At 51.3% G+C, this 21793-nt stretch overlaps 2 protein-coding genes and 1 long non-coding RNA gene across 6 annotated transcripts in view; 2 read left to right on the top strand and 1 right to left on the bottom strand.

The window, feature by feature from the left end:
* Positions 1 to 8930, top strand: part of PPARGC1B (PPARG coactivator 1 beta) — a 45132-nt gene extending 36202 nt beyond the window's left edge. Inside the window, exons 8-11 of one of the 3 annotated variants that reach the window (XM_083798097.1) lie at positions 658 to 733; positions 1465 to 1586; positions 1809 to 1963; positions 3734 to 8930. In XM_083798097.1, coding sequence (XP_083654223.1) covers positions 658 to 733; positions 1465 to 1586; positions 1809 to 1963; positions 3734 to 3837 — 457 coding nt within the window. In that variant the 3' untranslated portion in view covers positions 3838 to 8930. Of the gene's footprint in view, positions 1 to 657; positions 734 to 1464; positions 1587 to 1808; positions 1964 to 3733 lie in introns of those variants that run through there. The other 2 variants (XM_083798096.1, XM_083798098.1) reach the window with 2 other exon arrangements.
* On the bottom strand, positions 1 to 14436 carry LOC310881181. The gene is made up of 3 exons (XR_014572189.1): positions 14298 to 14436; positions 11061 to 11151; positions 1 to 706 (listed from the first exon to the last, which is right to left on the bottom strand). It is a non-coding gene; the product is annotated as an uncharacterized lncRNA (long non-coding RNA).
* LOC310881179 (E3 ubiquitin-protein ligase TRIM62-like) lies at positions 14353 to 21790 on the top strand. 2 transcript variants are annotated; one of them, XR_014572188.1, is made up of 8 exons: positions 14728 to 15510; positions 16173 to 16268; positions 17293 to 17526; positions 17623 to 17645; positions 18102 to 18244; positions 19240 to 19783; positions 21444 to 21571; positions 21654 to 21790. XR_014572188.1 is itself a non-coding variant. In XM_083798107.1 (7 exons), exons 2-7 carry the CDS (start codon positions 14869 to 14871, stop codon positions 19725 to 19727), a joined length of 1626 nt encoding a protein of 541 aa, XP_083654233.1. In that variant the 5' UTR covers positions 14353 to 14492; positions 14575 to 14868; the 3' UTR covers positions 19728 to 19966. The 2 variants fall into 2 exon arrangements, 1 of the variants encoding a protein (XP_083654233.1); XM_083798107.1 differs by lacking the exons at positions 21444 to 21571; positions 21654 to 21790 and adding an exon at positions 14353 to 14492 and having other exon boundaries at positions 14575 to 15510; positions 19240 to 19966.
* Positions 21791 to 21793: the final 3 nt, after the last annotated feature.

Below are 21793 nucleotides of genomic sequence, written 5' to 3'. Positions count from 1 at the left end.
TGGGCAGCAGAGAGGCTGGCAGCTCGCAGCAGCTCTAGGGGCACACAGTCTTGTAGAAACCTGCTTTTGGCCACTGCTGGGGTCGGTCCTGGGCTAGATGGGCCCTTGGCCAGGCCTGGCATGGTGGCTGTCCCCTCCCTCGCTGCTGCAGGGAGATGGTGTGCGAGCCAGGGTGGACCCCGCTCCCAGCTCTGTCCAAAGGCACTGCATGACAGCACTGGCTCTCTCTGGTCTGAGTATAAAGATGCTAATTAGTTAAAGAAAATCCATTGAAGTAATTGGTACTACAGCAGCAACTGCCAAAAACATCAGCCACGGCCAGAGAAAGCAGCATCTGGGGAAGTACCTGTGGGTTTCCATCATGCTGGGAGCAACTGGCAGGGGCTGGAGCCATTTGTGGGAAGGGCACACACTGGTTAGGGACTGCTTCTGGCATCAAGGAATGGGCTTTCCAGTGTCATAGCAGGTTCAAGAGAGGTGGCGTGGCCCAGAGAAGCTCGAAGCTCTTTGCATGACCCCATCTCCCCTTTGCTGCCAATATTTGCCAGGCACCTGCCTGCCTCTTCAGAAACCCGCTGCCTCACCTCCCTTTTGGTGGCTGAAGCGTTCCCTGCAGGCTCCCCTTTTGGGGCTGACCTCGTCTCTCGTGCTCCGCAGGTGTGAGAACGGCGAGCAGTGTCAAGGTGGCAGTGGGAGCCGGGGCCAGCTGGAGAAGAAACGGGAAAAGGCCATCGTAAGTGAGCAGGGAGTAGCGCCTACCCCGGGGGCAGCGGCCGCTCCCTCCCGCCGGCACCCGCGTGCGTGCTGGGACAAAGCAACCCGCAGCCCTCAGTAGTGCCCTGCTCCAGAAAAGCAGCGGTGGAGCATTAGCCCTGGCTTCAGCATCCCTTGGTGTGAGGCCAGTGTTAAACAGGGACATGACTGGGGGAGAAAGCAAAGCTAAAGCAAAGCGGAAGCGATCGGCAATTGGCAATACACAGAGTCCTTGGCACAGAAACTCCCGGCGCATCCCACGTCGGTCTCCACCGCGGAATCCCTGGAGCTGCGCAGCCACCAGCACTGCTGCAGGGGCAGCACGGGTGCGGCGTGTGCGGTGGTGTGGGGCTGCATGTGCAGGGAAATAGCTCTTCTCCGCTGCTGTGCGCACACGTGCATGCTCACGTCTGCCCGTCTGGCATTTTTCTCCTGCAGCACAGTCGAATTTTTCCTCCATAAGTTCTCAGGAATGTTTCCTGGTGACTTCACCGGGATAAGGTACAAAGGCTGCAGAGACGCAGGAGGCATTGACAAGGGAGGAAGGGGCGTGTGGCTGCTTTAGCTTGGCTATGACAGCAGCGGGCTGGGGGCCAGGCAGCGCTGCGCAGCCAGGGCGGAGGGCTCCTGGGCACCCTGCGTGTCCAGCACCCATGGGCAGTGCTGGAGGCGCGGGTCGGGAGCCTGAGACCTCTCGCTTGGTGCTGGCAGGGGGAAGGCCGGGTGGTGTACGTCAGGAACCTCTCCAGCAACATGAGCTCCAGCGAGCTGAAGAAACGCTTTGAGGTGTTTGGTGAGATCGTGGAGTGCCAGGTCCTGTCCAGGACTAACAGGTGGGTGGCGAGGTGCTGGGCTCATGGGGCGCGCGGTCACCTCTGCCTCAGCTCTAGGAGTGACAGTGACAGGGCAGTGCCGGGGGGGTGAAGCCTGCGCCACCCCAGCCCACCCCATGGGTGCAGGGGTGGGCGGCAGGATGGTGGCAGGGCACAGGGCAGAGCTGTGTGGGCAGGGTTGTGGAGCCCGGTGCATCTCTGCTTCTTTCTTTGGTTGTGCAGGGGGGATAAATACGGCTTCATCACCTACCGGTATTCAGAGCATGCTGCCTTATCTCTGAAGAATGGCACCTCGCTAAGGAAGAGGAACGAGCCTTCCTTCCAGCTCAGCTCTGGTGGCCTTGGGCACTTCTTCTGGACCAGATACGCTGACTTGGGTAAGAAGGCTTCCTTGGAAGCGTCCTGTTTATCAGCACGGCACAGTAACGGCACCTTGCATTTCTGAACCCTCGTCATGTGAGGATCCAAAAGCTCTTTGCAGCCTGCAGCAAAAGCCCACCTGCTCTGTATGGCTCACACAGCTGCTCCCAGCCCAGCTGGATGGCTTTGGGCACTGGAGGGAGAGAAGGAAGCAGCTTGTGTGAAGACCCGGAGCGTGTTGGCTGCGAAGCGTAGCATCCCACCCCAGAGCTGCTGGGTTTCAGTGGAGGCACAGCCCATCGTTTCCCAGCTGCATTTCTGCACGGTGCTGGATGCTTTCCAGCTGAGAACTCCCTTCCCCATCGTTAGAGAAAGCGGTCAACAACAGCTCATTAGCCCAAGAGGTGATCTGGGTTGTTTACTGCTCCACAGGACAGATTCCCCAGCATTGCATATGTACTTTTCATCCAAAACGAAGACATTGAGATGTGCTGCAGTTACATTAACTCTGTTGGTGCCACATGGATTTCTGCTAGCACACACACTGCTCTCCACAGGTCTGCCTCGCTAACTCAGCCAGGGCTCACTCAACCTTGTCTCTCAGCCTTCGATAATGGACAGGAGTGAAACCCTATGCTGGTTTTGAAAGAGAAATGTGATCGGGGCGTCACTTGGCCCTCATCACTGTGATCCTCAGGTGTTTCATGAACACCATGCTTTCAGTTTTGCACCCTCTGCAGGCAGCGAAGTGGTTCTGTTTTCCCACTTCATGCATAAGATAAGGCAGTCCATTTCACGCCCAGAAAATAAAGCCCTAAGTCTTGATTTACCTCTAGGTGCTCAGTCTGACACAAGTACTGCCTGGTCTCTTAGCACCTGACAATATTTCATGTGCACAGAGCAGCGTTCCCTCTGACTTTGGCTGTAGGTGCAAATGCTCATTATCCATGTAATAAGCTAGGATCTGCCATTCTGGGCTCTGAGGTAAGAACCAGCAAGCATCCCGTGACAAAAATGTCAGTTGTGCAGCGCTGTGGGGAGGGCAGAGCTGCAGGGGAACCCCCAGCACCGCTCCCAGCTCCTCACCCCCTGGTTTCTGTGAGAAAGCAGTTGCCCCTGACTACATGGCATGGTTCGTTCCTAAATCCTGCTCGCCCTGTGCACAGGTTGAGACAGAGAGCCCATAGGAAGAAGTAAAATGCAGCCATGCCATTAACAGCTCTATCAAAAATATACACACAAAGGGGTTAAGCTGCTGTTCAATTAGGCGGTCTTATTTCTGGCATTTGCTAGATTTCACAGGCTTTGTGATGGCACTCTTTGTTCAGCTTCAGATGCAAGAGCTGGGGAGCTCTACAGGCAGACGCCCACGCTTGCCGCGACCTGGCTGCTCACGTGGGAAGTGCCGTGTTTCAGCGGCTCAGAATTCACCTGGGGCCGGCAATTTTTGTGAATGTGGGAGCGGGCGTCTCTGCCCTCTGACCTGAGCAGTGAGAGCCCCTCTGCCAAACAGCAGTTTGCTCCTTTTCAATGGGGAGAAACAGCACGTTTTCCCATTTTATATTGTTCTTGGACACGGGACAACATTGGTGCCTTCCCAGGAGGAGGCCAGGGCAGGCACCCAGCTCGGGGAATGCTCGGCAAAGCCATCACCTCCAAGCACTGCCGGGGCGGCCGGGGCTTCGTGACGCCGTGCGCAGGCACGGGGAGCACATGGTGCCCCTCGGCGCCCCTGCCCGCCTCCTGCCGTCCCTCACCCCGCTGTCCTGTGTCCCTGCTGTCCCCAGATTGCAGCGCAGAGGAGTCCTCCCCGGCACCGGTGAAAAGCAAGTACGAGACCATGGATTTTGACAGCTTGCTGCAGGAGGCCCAGCTCAGCCTGCATCGGTAACAGCCTTAACCCTGGAGGAATACCTCAATACCTCAGTCAAGGCACTTCCAATATGTTTACGTTTTCAAAGAAATTATTCAGTCTATGACAAGCGAGAGAGAGCGAGAGAGCGAGAGCACGCACACGCGAGAGAGAGACTGCTGTCCCTTTCAATCGATGTTTACATTGAACAAAGCTGCTTCTGTCTGTGAGTCCCCATGGTGTTGATGTCTCACTGCCACACATTAGTCTCCCCGCTTCTGACTGGTTGTTTTAGGGTGAGCCTAGGAGCCCCCGGCCCCCTCCCCACCCTGGCCCCGACCCCGTGCTCCCACCGTGGAGTTGCAGCTGTGTTCACCATAACATTTTTTGTCCGTAGTGTGTGATGATGAAATTGTTAATTGTGAATAGAATCAGGATTATAGACTAATTTTTAATAGAAGAGGAAGAAAAAAAAAGTATATGCTTAAAAAAATGTATTTATGGCTCAGATGTACTGTAATTCAGATTTATTGTACCGCTTCCTTGATTTTTAACTATGCACTGTAATGAGGCACTTGCCACTGAGCAAATGGGGGGTCAGAGCAGAGTCACAGAGCCAGCGTTGGGCCGCAGAAGCACCGGCCTCCCCGGCAGTGCGCCAGGGCCCTCTGTGCGCAGGGCTCCCCCACTGCTGCCAAAGCCATTTTCCTCACTGGGGGGCGAGCCCCCGGCACCCAGCTGCCAAGCAGGCCCGGTCAGAGGCCCGTGGGCCGCTCCTGCCGTGGCAGCCTGCAGGCGCGAGGGAAGGGGGTGGTGGAAGGAGGCAGTGTTGAACCACTGCCGGGCAGCCTGCAGCCCTGCTGCCTGCCGGCCGTCGTTGCTGCAGCCCTGCGCAGGCAGGCCTGGGGCGCCCGCGGAGGGAGCGGGCCGTGAGGATCCTTCTCGTCTCTGCCTGTCCTCTGGTCGGTGTCTTACAAGCCATACGCTCACCCAGCACCCCGTTGGCAACCCAGACCCGTGCACCCCTGCCGGCACGGCACACTCTCTGCTGTCACCTCTGCCCCCTCGGCCCGGCTCATGCCCAGCAGTGTGAAGGAAGCGTCACGGCTTTGCTGTGTGTTTGCGGCTCCCAGCTGGCCTGCTGCTGCTCGTGTCGTCCCCCCCACCTCTCACCAGGGCCCTCAGGCCTCCCGGCAGCGCTGGATGTAAGGCATGCTCAAGCAGCATCCCCGCCAAATTTGCTTGCAAGCTTGCCCCCCGCCTCTGGGAGAGGTGGGAGGGGGAGAGCCCCTGCCCCTGGTTGGAGGAACCCCAACCGAGAGCAGGCCAGAGGCACCATTTCCCAGAGGGAAAGGAAATCTTGCCGGCTCCTCAAGCCATCTCCATTGTCTCCATTTACTTCCCAGACACAGAGACCACTAGGGATTCAGCCATCCTATGTAGATAGAATATTATAGCCTTAACTCTGCCAATAGATAGAGTCTTCTGGGGTCTCCCCTGTACATGACTTAGGGTTTTTATTCTCATTTCCTCCGTGCAGACACCACTTCATCCTGCAGGGAGTATGACCAAAGCCTCCGAAATTGCTTGAGGTTCAATTCCAGGAACCCACACCCTGCCGACACGGCCCTTGGCTCCATGGGCGCGTTTGCACCCCTGACAGCCCACGCTGATCCCTGGCAGGAGAAGGGGTGCCAGCAGCAGTACCAGCACCATTACCCAGATATTTCACACTGCTCTTGTGGAACCCGCGGTTCCGACAGCAACCAGCGAGGCAGTGGGACAGCCCCGGTGGGTTGAATGGTGGTTCCCAAATCTGCTGCTGGTGCCAGTCGCTGTCCTTGCACCACTTCCGTCTCAGCCCAGAGCAGCAGCAAGGGTCGCTGTCTCTCCTGCCACAGGCTCTCCCCACCTCCTCCCTGACTTAGCATACACGAGTAACCCTGGCCGAGACCGAGCATTTGCTATTGGCAATTGCCTCATTGTAGCTTTGCCTTTTTCTGTCCTAGTATTTCCTCACAACGATGATGTTTACATGTGATTGCTATAGAGCTTATGTAGAATGTATATAGCGACACATTTAGGGTGGGTAGTACTGTCCTGTGCTGTGCTGATGTTTTTCAGAAAACGATCAATCAAAAAAAAAGGAAAAAAAAAAAGCCAAGTGGAATTCTTCCATCTCCTTGCTCAGCCGCAGTGGGACTGAGCCCTGGGCCGCTCCCAGCTGGAGGATGCATCAAGCGTGGTGGAGGGGAAGGGGCAAGCGCAGCGTGGGCTGCCCAGGCCGCGAGGAGCCCTCTCCCGGGGCAGCCCTCAGGCGCTTTGCCAGCGTTGGTTTCTGTGTACCCAATCCGAAATTGGACGTTGCTTTCCTGTGGCTTCCTGTGCCAGCCAGCAGCCCACCACCATCGCGGAGCTCCTGCGCAGCGGGTACAGCACTCCCAAGCAGGGAGGTCTCATAATGCACAGAGCCAATCAGTACTGCAGTCTTAGGATAGGAAGAGATGCAATAAGTGGTCTTCGTGTTGCCTGAAGCCTATAAACGGATTTTTGTTGTTGTTTGGGGTTTTCCCTTTTTTTTTCCCCCTCCTTTAAATTTCGACGGCTCTTTTTCCCTCCTCCCTTGAGAAATTTCTCCTGCACTGATGCAATACGCACAGAGGTGCTCAGGATGCACCATACGGGGCCCAGGCACCCTCCCCGTGGCCGCCCGCCCCTCGCTGCAGCAGCAGCAGCAGAGCCCGGGGGGGGGCATGCTGCCCGCCCCCATGGCTCCCCCCACCTTTAAGGACCCGGCGAGTGTGCAGGGCATATTTTGGCTTAAAGAAGCACAGGTGTGACTGCCTGCTGGGTCCAGAATCGCTCATGCAGGGTTAGTGGTGAAAAGTAAGTTCCCACTTGATTTTTATTTTTATTTTTTTAGTAGAAAGCTTTCGTTAGCTCGCAGTGCTCTAGGGGCAAGGAGGGACTGGGCAGGGGTGGGTGAGAGACCCCCCTGCCCAGGGGGGGGCTGAATACAGGGAAAGGAACCCGGTGCCCCTCGCCGCTGGGGCCCAGCCCTGCACACGGGTAGGGGCCCCAATCCAAGAGAAACTGGGAGCAAAAGGGTATATTATGGTAGGCAATAAGTACGAAGGAGATTTAGATTTATTTTTTTAAAAAAAGTGTATAACTATAGAATGTCCCCCGATAGTTGCCTGTAAGTACTGCGGGGAAACGCTAAATGTGAAGAGTCTGGTGATAAAATGCCTGTTCGTTTTTTTTGCACAGAGTTGCCCCAAAAAATCTCATTGTTCACAGTGGGATACCAGGTTTCCTGGCTGGAATCCAGCAGACTCCTGGGGCTCCGTAGGAAAGGAGCAAATGTTTCTGAATGTCTGGGCTGAACGCAGAGGACAATTCCGGGTGTTAGGTTCGATGTTGCCCCAAAGGAAAGGTTTATCCCAATTTGTACCCAGCGCAGCTTGCTGGGCTGCACGTCTTCCCTATGGAAACAGCAGCTCAGCCACCATGTTACAGTCCAAGTGTCTGGTTTCAGCACTGGTCCATGCGAAGGAGCATTACTGACCAGCACTTTTTTTTCTTTTTTTTTTTTATTGTATTTTTCTTTCTTTTTGGAGTTACGCTGAATACCGAGCTACGTCATTGTTCATAGCAAGCCCTGAAACCCTTTCTGTTCTATCTTAGCCCGTCCCCGACAATCTGAAGCAATAGAGAATCAAATGCAGCCTTTGGGCCTCATTCCTCGTCCCTCCTCAAGCCGCAGCCAGGGACAGCACGGGCAGCGCCGGCTGGCACGGTTAGGGCATTACTGAGCAGAGCCAAACCCAGCGCACACTGACGGGGCAGGGAGTGTGTGTATGCATGTGAGAGAGAGAAAGGTTAAACTGATGCATTTCTTGAGAAAGGTGCAAGAATTTCACCTAAAAACGGGCACATCTGCTTTGTTATTTATAATAAAAGCTAAACTCTCTTTTTTTTTCTTTTTTTTTTTTTTTGAATAAAAGGACACTGCTAATAATTACTAGGGGCCAGTTCTGCCTCCTTCCTCACGCTGAGTAAGTACTACTAAACTCTGTGATTTTCTACTTGCAGGGTTAGCAAAAGTGGCAGAATTGTTCCCTCTGAGATTAAGAATCTAATTTTTAGTATGTTTTTTTTTTTTTTTAATTGGTAGCGGTTTTTTATATTTCACTTAATTTTTTCCCCGGTTCCGTTCCATTGTGTCCTTATTTATGTAATATACTTTAATCTTAAAAGATGGCATGAATTCTTATGCCTTTCCTTTATTATTATTGTTATTATTTTTAAAAAGAGATTTATTTCTAGTGTGATTTAACTGTCTACCTTCTAAAACGAGAGAACGTTTTCTTGTATTTTTACATTGTCAGATTCTATAGTTTCATAGATAATTTAACCAAATCGCTCAATGTATTATCTATATCTAGCCGGTGGGTATAAAAGTTCTATTTTAAATTGTGTAAATACTTCAGAACTGGCTTCTTTTTCCAGACTCCCCTGCCGTGGAGTTACTTGTTTACATCACAAAGACTGTAGAATCTCTACGCTCATGTACTGTAAATAGTGAAGTGATCTGCCTATAAATAAACAATAACATATATACTATAAACTGGGAGAAAAAAAAAAAAAAAGAGCAACAAGTCTGTGCTGCTGGTGCTTCGGATACTGGTGCAAATCCGCTCTGGAGGAGGCGTTTCGCACTGCACAAAACGCTCGTGGCCGGCTGGCAGCAGGATGTTGGGGTGCAGCGCGGCGCACGGTGCACCGGCCACAGGGTCGCAGTCCCTGCGCGAGCATTTTGCTAAGGCTGGGCCAGTGCCTGGACAGATGCAAAGCAAAGGAGCTGATGGAAAGCTGCGGCTGGGTGGCCGGGTTGGGGCTGGAGGAGGCCGGGGGTGGGGGAGGAGGGGGCGCGGGAAGGACCCACCCATGGTCAGCACTTGTCCTGACCCCAGCGCTCCTGGGGACCAAGGACTGGTGCTGTTTGTTCTGTATTATATTGCAAGCAGACCTAAGGGTTGTGGGGAGCTGGTCGTGAATACATAGCTAAATCCATGCTGCAGCTCTGTTAGTCCAACAATTAGTTTCATCCCTTTGAAAAAAAGAAACCAAAAGCCACAATACCAGGGCAGTTCATCCTTTGGGCATAACTTTCTGATAAAACAACTTCTTTTCACAAGCCTGGGCGCTGCTCTGGTTGTAGCTTGCATGCCTGCTCACCCTGGATAAACAGAAGCAGCCTTATCTCCTGAACCAGGCTCAGCATGCCTTGTGGGAGGAGAAAATAAGTCAAGAGCTGGCTTTTGGGCGTAGGGACAACTGCTGCTGCTGCCCTTGGCTGGCCGGCAGTGTGGGCAACGAGGGCAGCGTGGCCATGCCCCCACCTGCAGGCAGAGCTGGGCTGGGTGAGATGACGGCTGCCCCTTGGTCCGAGAGGGAGCATCTTCAGCATCTTCTAAATGCCTGACCTTCAACAGCATCCCCCTCACGGGGGTCTGTTGGCTCCATGCCAGCACCTGGAGGATACCCGTGTGACGGAGCAAACGCGTGGTTTGAAGCTGGTTGGTCTCGGAAGTGCCAAGGGGACACACGAATGCAGGGACTGGGAGCCAGGTGCTCACACCCGAAGTGGAGGAGTGCGGGGATTGCCGTTAGCGGGAAAGCAGCAGCTCAGTGAGAAGAGCAGAGAGCAGTCCCTTCAGCTGCCCAGGATGAAGGTGGGGAGGGAACAAACATCGCTGGAGGCTTCACAGTGCTGCCACGCTGCTGGGTAAGCAGGGCAGCTCCGCCCTGCTGCCCTGTGCCAGCAGCCTCTGCCTCGGGCCGAGCTGTGCAGGTACAACTGCCCCCTGGTCTCAAAGCACTGGGCCTGGGGTGCTGGGAAACACCACCGCTGCTGCCTGGGATTCATTTCACTGTCTGACCAGCTGTCCTGGGCTGCCCTTTTAGTGTCGGCATCCATCTGTGCCTCAGGCAGCAGCATCTGGTGCCTGACGTGCCCTGGGCTCTGTGGGGCTGGCTGTGCAGGGACGGGGCTGTCCCTGCCATGGAGCCCAGCACAGGGCTGCCACCGGCTCAGAGCTCCCCGCTCTCCGGCGGGGAATTCAGCGCTAGCACCGCCTGAGGTCCTGCGCAGGAGCTCTGGAGGCTTCATGTAAAGTAACACGTGCATTTGCCCAATCCCAGCATTTCTCCATCCCAGCTCGCTGGCCAGGTCTGGAAGGTGCCTTTGCAGGGAGGAGTGGGGAAAGGTTTGGTGTCTGCCTCCTGCCAGTTCAGGGACGTCTGCCCGCTTGCCCAGTGGCACCGACCTCTCTGCCTGCAGCAGCTGCCTGGCTCACCTGCAGGCACTTCCTCCCAGCTTGCTGTTGCTCTCCCTGCCCAGCTTTGCTCTCTCCACCCAGCTCCTGCCTTCTGTGCTCACTGTACATCTTTAGGGGCTGGTGCAGAGCTTACTTTAGGTGTTGCCAGTTTTGGGTCCTACAATCTCTGTTCCCTCTTTCTCTCCTCATCAGTCCTTGGCTGGATACATTTTATTTTTCCATACATGGTCTGTACCTCCAAGTACCTCTTCAGACTTGGATCTCTTGTGTCTCTCAGCAGCCTCCAGCAGGTAAGAAGACACCATTCCCCAACAGATCCCCCTCCCCAAATCCCCACTCCGCTGCCGAGCCAGAGCGAGGGTGTCTTGCTCCCTTCATCTGCAGGCTCTGGCTGCCTGCGTTGCACAGGAGGCTGCACTTGGCATGGGCTGAGCAGCCCTTGGCAAGCTTTGCAGCAGGAGCAGACCTGCCCCAGGCAAGCCACAATGGCTGTGCAGCGGCTGCAGTGGGTGAGGTGTGGGCAGAGCGCTCCTGCAGACCTTCTGGGGCTCTCTGCGTGTCTGAGCATCTCTGCTTCCCTTTCAGGTTGACAGCCACAAGGACTCCACATGTGCTGAGCACTGAAGGAATTGCAGCCAGGCAGAGAGCTCAGATGTGCAGGGAGCTGCCCTTCATCGGGCACCAGCCTGCAGGGCAGAGAGGAGAGACCTCCCCACCGCCAACACCTAAAGGATTCTGTGATTTTATGATCCTATGATTTTAGAGGGAAATTGTGGCACTGCATACATGCTCAGGACCTGATCCTGCCAAAAAGGGAACATACAATGCCCCAGGCTCTTGGTAGTACCCTGAAGCACTGAGGATTCACTGCCCGTGCAGAGCCTGCTGGAGAAGGGCACAGAGAGGGATTAGATTTACCTGCAGCTTGGCACACTCCATATCTGCTCACGCTGGTCTTCTATCACAAGGAGTCTTCATGTCAGTGGGTTTGCAAAATATCAGCATCTGCCTGGAGAGAGGCAGGGAAAGGATTTAGTTCACTACTGCTAAATGGAAAAACTCTTCGGTGAAAACCCTTTTGTCATCAGCACCATCTCAATTCATCACCGCGAGCCATTTGTTTCAGGTCCGGGCAGTAACTCAGCTGTCCAAAGAGAACAGCGAACTCATGTGGTCCCCACGTGCTGGGGGCTCTCCACTGGACACTATGGCAGGGGAGGAAGGGACGTGGCTCAGGAAGCATCCTCAGTCCTTCACACTCACGTCTGGGAAAGACAAGTCCAGTTTTCTTCTACTGGGTTTCTGCAATCAGTCAAATCCAACCATCTCTGAATTTTTATTTCAAAATTATGTGGAAAAATGAACCCAGCTGGCAACTAAGCTGTTGCTCGCTTGTGATGTTAGCTCTGCCCCGCTGCTGAGTTTAGCCCTCCCTCCAGGAAAAAGGGAGACACTGAAGCTGCCTCTTGTCACAGTTAGGCAGAGCTGGTCACCTCACTGCACACTGTGAGCTGGTACAAACCCAGGGACCCAGCCTTGAGAAAACGAGGGACTTTGTGAAGAGCTGCTGGGTTGCAGCATTTCAAGCTGGGACATTAAAAAACTAATCTGGGAAACTAACATCAGGCCTTCCCCTGTCAGCAGCAAACTCCCCACAAAGGTGTGGGCTGCAGGTACAGGAGGAGGCTTCCTACAAAATGGTGGGATAAGGCATCGCGGCACCAAAGCGCCCTGTACAAAAGCATTTCTCCTGCAGCCAGCCTGACTCAGGTTTCCACACATGGCTGATCTGGAACACAGGCAAGAAACAAGGGCCTGGACTGTCATTGCCATGGCCAAAGGGAACAGAGTCCAAAGGGAAGAACTAAAAAGCCTGTTTGGCTGAGGCAGCACACCATTATGCCACGCAGGCTGCCTGCAAATGGCTCAGGAGATAGCAGCAGATTATTTACAGTGGTCACTATCTGCAGCTTCCAGCACCTTCTGGCTATCCAAACTCCTGAAGGAAATTAAGGAGATTAATTCTTTCTTAAATGAAAGGATTAATAACTTTAATTAATCAAGGGTAAAGAAGCAAGACTTCAGGCCAGTCCGACTGAAGGCAGCACGCCCAGCAGCGCACACAGCAGCGTGCCGTGGGGCAGCCCCAGCTTGTCTCAGACTGCAGGGCGCAGTGAGAAACCCTCAGCGGCCACAAAACACCCACGGGCTCCTGCAGGGGGCAAGCCCTAATGCAGCCCTCCTGGGCTCCACGCAGAGAAGGACCAGGTCTTTTGGTTTGGGATGCATGCAGCAATGTGGCAGTCAGCCGGTGCCATAGGTACAAAGCGCAGCATTTGCAAACGCAAGTTCTGCCACGCTGGAGGTGAGGAAAGGCAACAGAAGGCAGCAGTTTTCTGCATTTTGGGGGAAGCGGACAGCAAGGTCAGGTGAGCACTGAATGCAGTGTTTGTCGTGTCTGACACAGCTGGGGAAAAGCGATCAGCAGTACTGCAAAGTGAAACCACAGACTCCATGGAGAAGAGAAAAATAATAAAGGACACACAGTGCTTGGCAATGAGAAGAAACATCGCTTGGAGAGAACAGAAAAATCTCTGAAGCAGTCAGTGGGCCAAGGTCATAAGAAAGCATTAGGGAGCAGGCAATGGGCAGCAAGCTAATAAGGAGCTTGCCCTCTATGATCTGGAGGGAATAGCTGTACCCCTCCCCTGCAGGTGCAGTGAGTCAGACAGGACCAAGAAGTGAATATCATCAGGAAGAGGTTTATAAGATAAATTCTTGAAAAATAACTCAAATAACTTTCTCCTCAGGGCATTTAATCAAACACAAAAACATTGCCTGGGCACTGGCTCAGAAATCTTGGATAGAGCAATACATCTTTAGCAAGACCTCAGGAATCCAGGAGCAGCTGAGAGCAGCCCACTACCACCAGCCTTTGCAGGCACCTCGGACACTAAGGGCTCTGCCACAAGGGTCTCACAGGGACAGCTTTTGCTAGGACACTTACTGACAGTAGGATTTGTGCTAAAGCTTCTCAGAAGAAAGGAAGAGGAAAGTCTTGAACTTTTCAGCCCAGCTTATCAGCTACATGGAGAAACAGGACTAGGGAAAGAGGAAGGCAAAACATGTGACAGATAGGACATTTCTGCAGATGTATAAATTAAAACAAATAAAAGCAGATGGAACAAAGTGCTAACATCATTTTCAGCTTCATAGTAGAGCTGATTGGAAAGTCACATTTTCTCCTGTTCAAAACTGTTGTGTTGCTAGCTGAGCTCAGGAACTACTGCGTGTGCCCCTCTGTTCTGGCACCCCCTGCTGCAAAGCTGTTCCATATTCCAGCTGAGCCAGAGGGAACCATGTCCACACAATTAACATTGAGGAGATGCTTGCTGGCCATCCCAGTAGCCCTTTTAGTTTCACTTTCCTTAGCAGGCACATGACTGCAGGATTCTGATGAAAACTTTTTTTTTTTTTTATTTACCACATAAATGGCTTTTATTACCACAAAAATGTTTTATCAGAGATGAAGACCATAGGGTTCCGTTTACAAGCAACTGTGTGTTTGTGACACTCCCACACTTAAGTTGCAGTCACATTTTCTCCTAACCCTAATTTTACTCAAAGTTACAGCGAGACAAGGCATCATAGGCCATTACGGATTTCTCAAGCAGGGACTGAATCTAGCTGTTCCTTCACATTTGCTGCTTCAACCCCTGTGACACTTCGTCCTCTGCGATCTATTTCTTACCCATCTCCACTTTAAGAGAAATCCTGAAGTAGAGAACTCCCTGAGTAGAGTAATCCCCTGTTTCTCCACCCTCCGTACACATTCTGTTCTCCCTCTTCTTGCATCTGCTCAGGGCTTTGAGCACGCCTGTAGGAGCGGAGCAGAAGCTCAGCTCCAGGCATTGCCGCCTGGCAGAAACCAGACCGCAGAGAGAGCACAGGGAGAGAAGCAGCTCTCAGAACAGTAAAAATAAGGTGCCTCCATCCTCCTCTCTCCCCTGCTCCTGAAGTGAGGGAGTTGAAGGGTGTCCTTCCCTTCTGTTTCGAGGAGGAACTAACACCTAAGACGTAGCCACTTGAGCGGGGAAGGACAGGAGCAGCCCCTCTCACGACCACCTGCAGAGGGTCTGGGCTGGGATCACCCACCTGGATGAAGTGCAGATGGAGACGATTTCCTACATTTTTTTCTTCCTGTCCCTTTGTACTCAAATAGAGGGAAGGTAAGGACCTGCTGGAGCTGGAAAAAGTGGACGCAGGGCCAGGCTTTAAGGATGGAGGATCTCCAGATGTTGTCTCAAGGAATTTCTACAAGAGGACTAGCAGAAAGTAAAGTTACATCAGGTACAGATAGAAAGCTCCATTTCTTAGCTGCTGCTCCCCCGATTTAAGCAGGGGTTGACTATTTGCTGTGCTTTGCTTGCAGCAGCCAAGCTCCCCGTACTGAAGCTGCTGCGCAGGATTCTTCCTGGCAGGGATGGGAAACCCCTGGCAGCTTTTTGGGGAAGCAAGATGCAAGCGCAGGCTGGGCAGCATGTTCAAAGGGGACATGCAAGCTGCTAGGATGCAGGACGACGTCCTTGCAAGGAGGAGATGGTGACAGCTTCCTGCTTCTGGGCGGTTATAGGAAACTGGCCTCCCAGGGTTGCTTTTCCCACCAGTCCCCTCCCTCTGGCACTCAGCCCTCGCTCGGTTTCCACGCCTACTTTTTTCAGATGCCATGGCAGAGCCGCATGCAGTGAGCGCTCTGCAGGAAGAGCTGACCTGCCCCATCTGCCTGGGCCTTTATAGGAGCCCTGTGTCCCTCGCCTGCGGCCACAGCTTCTGCAAGGAGTGCATCCAGGAGGCACTTCGGTGTTGCCCACATAGCCTCTTCAGCTGCCCGCTGTGCAACACCCAGGCAGTTCCCCCTACGGAGCTGCAGCCCAACATCCAGCTCCGCAACGTAGTACAGAAGTTTGTGGATACCTGTGGGCAAGACAGCACTCATGGAGAGGAAGAAAAGCATCAAGTGCAACGTGAAGAGATGGAAGAAAGTTCAGGCCAGCAAAACGAGGAGGTCATGTGTGATTTCTGCCTTGAGAAGCCCCTGCCAGCGGTGAAGACCTGCCTGAGCTGTGAGACGTCCCTGTGCCAAGCGCACCTGGACAAGCACAGCACAAAGGCTTCCCTGAAAGACCATGTCCTGGTGGAGCCCTCTGATGTCCATGTTTTGGCAGAGAGGAGATGCCCCCAGCATGGCAAACTGCTCGAGTGCTACTGCGTGACAGACTCGGTCTGCATCTGCGTACTGTGCTGTGTCGCCAGCTCCCACAACAGCCACAAGATCATCAGTGTGGAAGAGGCTTTTGGCCAAGCGCAGGTAAGAGGCTGCCGAAAGGCTGCCTGGACAGGGGGTGCTCAAACCATGGGGTCTGTGGCATGGAGAGCTGCCTGCAGCACAGGGATGAAACATCCTGAGCTTCAGGTGCGCAGGCTCAGGTTGGGGTGAAGCCCCCTTCTTGGGATATCTGGCTTTTAGCCCCAGGTCTGGTTGTGCCACAGATTGACTCCGGGCTTGCCTCTTGGGATGTAAATCAAGAGGATATAAACCCTTTCTTCCCATCCTGAGGAGCCAGACTGGTGGGAATGAGAGCTTGTGGCTTTGCTTTTGGTTCTTGTTTCACTTTCAAACAGGAAAATCATCCTGCGCTGCATTTGTGCAACAGAAATTAATGGCGGAGTAAGAGAAAGGAAGCAGCCACCAATAAAAGTACCTTTCGGTGTGTCTCTCGCACATGAATGGTTTCGGTGTGTCTCTTGCACATGAACAGTTTTTGTTTTGAAAATACCTTTCCCGCACTCAGAATCATGTTTTTTGGTCAGGGACAATCTTCCAGTAAAAGATTTCTGCATTGGTTTGTGTTGAGAGCATGCAGTGAACAAAGTTTCTTCAGGTTTAGCTTAACCCATTTCCATAAAATTGCTGATCTGGTGCATGTATGTCTGTCCTGTCCTGTTATCTCCATCTGGTTATTTTCACAGAATGATTTTCCTAAAACTCTGCAATCAGTGAAAAAATACGAAGCTGAAGTGAATAGAAGCTTAGAAAATCTGCTGAAACAAGAGACGGACGTAAAGGTTTGTTCCCCGATTCCATATTACCTAGGGGATGGTTTATGCTTGTAGCTGTAGCTAAGGTTTTCTTTCTCCCTTCCCCTGATCATGGATCTCAAAGCTTTTAAGTTCCTGGTGGTTTCTCAGATATTTCCAAGGTTTCTTCCTTGTGGGGGGCTGGAGAACAACTTTCTTATCCGTCTGAGAAATACATTTTCAGTTTACAAAGGACCTTTGAGCTTGAAAGCTGTTGTTGAGTCCATGCCTTCTGTTTGGTGGTGGTAGTTTGTTTTTTTCCAGCCTTAGTACCTTGAAATCTTTAGGGGAAAGATGAAGACAACTTTATAGTGATCTAAATCCTATTAGGTCAGCCTGTGGGTCTAAGAAGTTGGTAGTCATGAGGTTAAAAGATTGCCCCAAAGTGTTTGGTTTTTGCTCTCAGCACACAAATGCCTAGCTAAAAACTGAGGGAGCAGGGAGTTTAACACAGGTCTCCAAATCCTACTTCACTCTGCTTAGGCAGAACTGGTACTTGACTTCCTCCAACAGTGGAAGTGATGGGATTGGAAGTCCTGTCCTCAGGAAAGGCAAATGTTCCCTTCTAGTCTGAAGGCAGAACTGTACCCATTGGCAGCATCCTGTTTGTGGCAGTGTAGCTGTTTGTCAACACTGACGGCAGCTTGGTGGAGGCAGTAAGCAGATAAAGCATTTTTCCTCACCCTTCCTTGAAAGGACAAAAGGCAATGGATCCGTAGAAAAATACCAGTGCAGAAGAAGGAAAGATATGTATAGGGGAAAGCCTTGAGCAAGCTTTCTGCAAGAACTGCTGCTTTTTCAGCTGCTATACAATTCTGGTCCTGCTGAGAGCAGTGAACTTCCCAGCACTGGAAATCCAAGCAGAGAGGAGCTGGGGTTGGTGTGTTGCCATGTGGAAAAAGTAGGAATACTTCCTTAAGCACAGAAAAGAGCAGGCTCTTTTCTGAGTCAGAGTTCGCATGGAAAATGTAAGATTCTGTCCCTAACAGCTTTGAAAATGTTTTCTTAAAAGGCTGCGGAGAGTTTGCGAAGGAATCGGCTGGAGAATCTCTTTGATGAGATGTATAAGCAGCTGGGTAGCAGAAAAGGAGAGCTCCTGGAAACCCTCAGCCACGGTGAGGAGCAACAGCTTTCTCAAATTCAGGCACAGATACAAACATACAAAGAGAGGAAAGATGAAACCAGCCATGATCTACAGGAGCTGGAGGCTCTGAGAGATCAGAAAGACCCACTACTTTTCACTAAGGTACCTAACAGCCTCTCTCTTCCCAGTGATACTGCAGCTCTTCAGTTGGCCTTTGCTTGCATTATGCTAATTCTGCTTTCAAAATGTCTTTTACAGGGTTTGACAGAGATAAAAGCCAGGTAAGCTCTTCACTGGGTGGTCTATTTTTGCATTTCACTCTGCTGCTGATGGTCGATCCTCCATCAGTCCCGGGCTGACGGCCCATTTCGCACAGACAGCAGGCCCTGGGCTCGTACTGGTCACCCCTTCAGCGCGCTGACTGCACACACTACGCCTGACTTCATCAGAGATCTGGGGAAGCCCCAGAATTTTAACTGAAGTCGTGTGTGAACCTCCACCTACAGCAAGAGTTATCTTTCTTCACCATCAGCACCTGCTCTTGAGACCAACTCTGAGGGCAATTCTTGAATATTTAGGTCCTTGCGTGGGCACGCAAAGGACAGATGAGCTTCTATTCTGAGTCATCCTCCACATTGCGTTGCCCTCTGCTTGGCTCAGTTGTTGGCTCAGGGATGGGATTGGGGATGGTCTTCCCATGACTTGCTGCTCTTCTGATGCCTTTCTGCATGTTCTAGGATAAGGAGGCCGGCTCCTGAAAAAGCTGCTGTACAACTGCCAAGGCCACCCATTATTTTAGGTGAAACAACAAAAGAGGCTATTCTAACACTTTTCCAGCAATTCATCTTGGACATAGACTTCTCAGGTGAATCATTACCTGGTAAGTGACCAGTTCACTAAGTGAGAGGGAAGACGGAGAAGTCAACAAACCATATTTAAGAAAGGACTGTAACAAGACAGCAATACACTGAATATCTAGAACTGATTAGTAACACTGCATTTGGCTTTTGCATATGTCTGCATAAAAAGGGAGCTTGTGCTGGGCCTCAGTGCTTTGAGACATGCTTTGAATGCACCCTGTTAAAATGGTCTGTGGGTAAAGAGGTGCAGAGGTCCCAGGAATTTTCTGGGAGGATGAAGGGAAGAGAATAGCGACACCTCTTCTGTCAGTAGCATCAAAGTGGGTTGTGTAACTTTAATTCAAAGCACAAGAAAAGGTGAGCACTCCGCAGCAGCAGGTGGAGTTTGTCTTAAAATTCAAGCAGTTTTAGTTATTTTCCCAAGTCACTGCCCCTGTTTCTGTTTCCTGAAGGGATAACTTCCAGGGCAGAAAATGCCTCGATATTGAAATGCATTACCTGTAAGAGATGGTCTGAATTAAGAATATCTAGTAAATTCCTGAGGGCAGAATTGACTGCTTCTGAAGGTTTATGCTAGGAAGTTTTGAAAGTTCTATAAAGTGGATTCAAATGGTACTAAGCAAATAAGTATTTATAATAAGCATTTATAAAATGGCTGTTCACACAACTTGTGTGTGAAATTTAATCCGGGGAGTTTTTTTAAATGCGTAATGAAGCTGTGCAGCATAAAGATGGAAACTAAAATCTAGGAGTTACTCTAGTTGGAAACAAAAGGCAAAAGGTGTGTTAAAATTGTGATATATCAGCATATCTTGAACTGTGTTTTCTTCATTTGGAACTACACAGGAGTAGTTAAGAGACGTGCAGAAGGAGTTTTCAATTAATGCAATTAATATATATTTTTAATAACTTGGGTAGGCTCAAGGGTTTTGTTTTCAGCAATGGAGATGTATGAAAATCTGCAGAACTATCTGTTGACCGTAATGTTTTTGTTTTTTTTTTTTTCTTTTTATAGCTCATGTACATCTGACTTTTATGCCATGTCACACACGTGTATTTCATGTAGATGACAAGGAACTCTCTGTAATCCCCTGCCTTTATCAACAAAGGGCAATGTACACAGACGTGGACTTCAGGCCCGTGTACAGCACTCAGAGCTTCTCGGAGGGCTGGCAATTCTGGGAGGTGGACACCAGCCACACAACGCACTGGAAGCTGGGGATCACTCATCAGACTTTTCATTGCTACCTGCAAATGGATGGCAGTAATCTCAGTGTGTTCCTAGATTGTAAAAAGATCACAGAAAAGGCAGTTACTACAGCTATCAGCACGGTCAGGGTAGAGCTGGACTGCAGAAGAAATACAGTGTCATTTTGTAACATGTCCAACAAGGATGGAGTCCTTGCTAAGAGACATCAGCTTATACAGACAGTAAACATCCCTGCGAGCTATCCTGTCCGTGCTGCCTTCAGCATTTCTAGCGGCTACCTGAGACTCCTGTAGAGATGTGGGAGCAGTGACTTGCGGAAAACGGACTCCACAATCAGTAAGATTGTAAAGTAGGTATGCTTATTCAGTGCTGGGCAGCACGGGGGGTAGTCCCACCAAAGTCGTGAACACGCGACGCAGCAACTTGCCTTGGTTATATGCAGCAAAGAGTTACATATGCATGAAGTTTCACAATGTGCCTATACATATGCATAACCTGTCCTGCTTCATATTAAAATTAGTTCAAGAAGTCATTTCCATAAGCTCCTCCCATCCGTGCTTGCACAGTGTCTCCTGGTAGTGGTCGCCGGGGGTCATGTGGATGAAGGTTGGTGACTCTTCCTCATCACTGCTAGTTGACCTCTTGTCTTTGCGCAGACTCACTTGCTCCTTGGCTCTTGTCCATCCGCAGGACCAGTTTTGGCCAGTTTCTTAGGATAGGGTAACACTCTTATCAAGAGACTAACCTTGGTAAGGGGCCCAAGGCTTCTTGCTTTAGTTAATTTGCACAATGCACAATAGTTAGCAAAGACATTAAGCAGCATCCACTAGTTTGATACTGTCAGCGCTCTCTCTCTATTGCTAAGATTCTCCTAACTCCCTCTCTCAGCAGGTCTGTCTTGCCTTTTAGGCTTTGGTTCTCTACATATCAAGGCTGATGCTGTATGGAATCTACTACATTGGCACAACAGAAATTGGGCTTTGGGCTGGGCCTGTGAGTGGGCAGCCTGCCCACTTGTTCACTTGTTTTCTTCTTTGAAAAACTGTTGTGTTGCTAGCTGAGCTCAGGAACTACTGCGTGTGCCCCTCTGTTCTGGCACCCCCTGCTGCAAAGCTGTTCCATATTCCAGCTGAGCCAGAGGGAACCATGTCCACACAATTAACATTGAGGAGATGCTTGCTGGCCATCCCAGTAGCCCTTTTAGTTTCACTTTCCTTAGCAGGCACATGACTGCAGGATTCTGATGAAAACTTTTTTTTTTTTTTATTTACCACATAAATGGCTTTTATTACCACAAAAATGTTTTATCAGAGATGAAGACCATAGGGTTCCGTTTACAAGCAACTGTGTGTTTGTGACACTCCCACACTTAAGTTGCAGTCACATTTTCTCCTAACCCTAATTTTACTCAAAGTTACAGCGAGACAAGGCATCATAGGCCATTACGGATTTCTCAAGCAGGGACTGAATCTAGCTGTTCCTTCACATTTGCTGCTTCAACCCCTGTGACACTTCGTCCTCTGCGATCTATTTCTTACCCATCTCCACTTTAAGAGAAATCCTGAAGTAGAGAACTCCCTGAGTAGAGTAATCCCCTGTTTCTCCACCCTCCGTACACATTCTGTTCTCCCTCTTCTTGCATCTGCTCAGGGCTTTGAGCACGCCTGTAGGAGCGGAGCAGAAGCTCAGCTCCAGGCATTGCCGCCTGGCAGAAACCAGACCGCAGAGAGAGCACAGGGAGAGAAGCAGCTCTCAGAACAGTAAAAATAAGGTGCCTCCATCCTCCTCTCTCCCCTGCTCCTGAAGTGAGGGAGTTGAAGGGTGTCCTTCCCTTCTGTTTCGAGGAGGAACTAACACCTAAGACGTAGCCACTTGAGCGGGGAAGGACAGGAGCAGCCCCTCTCACGACCACCTGCAGAGGGTCTGGGCTGGGATCACCCACCTGGATGAAGTGCAGATGGAGACGATTTCCTACATTTTTTTCTTCCTGTCCCTTTGTACTCAAATAGAGGGAAGGTAAGGACCTGCTGGAGCTGGAAAAAGTGGACGCAGGGCCAGGCTTTAAGGATGGAGGATCTCCAGATGTTGTCTCAAGGAATTTCTACAAGAGGACTAGCAGAAAGTAAAGTTACATCAGGTACAGATAGAAAGCTCCATTTCTTAGCTGCTGCTCCCCCGATTTAAGCAGGGGTTGACTATTTGCTGTGCTTTGCTTGCAGCAGCCAAGCTCCCCGTACTGAAGCTGCTGCGCAGGATTCTTCCTGGCAGGGATGGGAAACCCCTGGCAGCTTTTTGGGGAAGCAAGATGCAAGCGCAGGCTGGGCAGCATGTTCAAAGGGGACATGCAAGCTGCTAGGAT

This window comes from Anser anser (genome assembly GCF_964211835.1).
Source record: "Anser anser genome assembly, chromosome: 14".
Taxonomy (NCBI): Eukaryota; Metazoa; Chordata; class Aves; order Anseriformes; family Anatidae; genus Anser; species Anser anser.
Note: the sequence above shows the minus strand (reverse complement) of the source record. Positions and strands in the feature narration are given on the sequence as shown.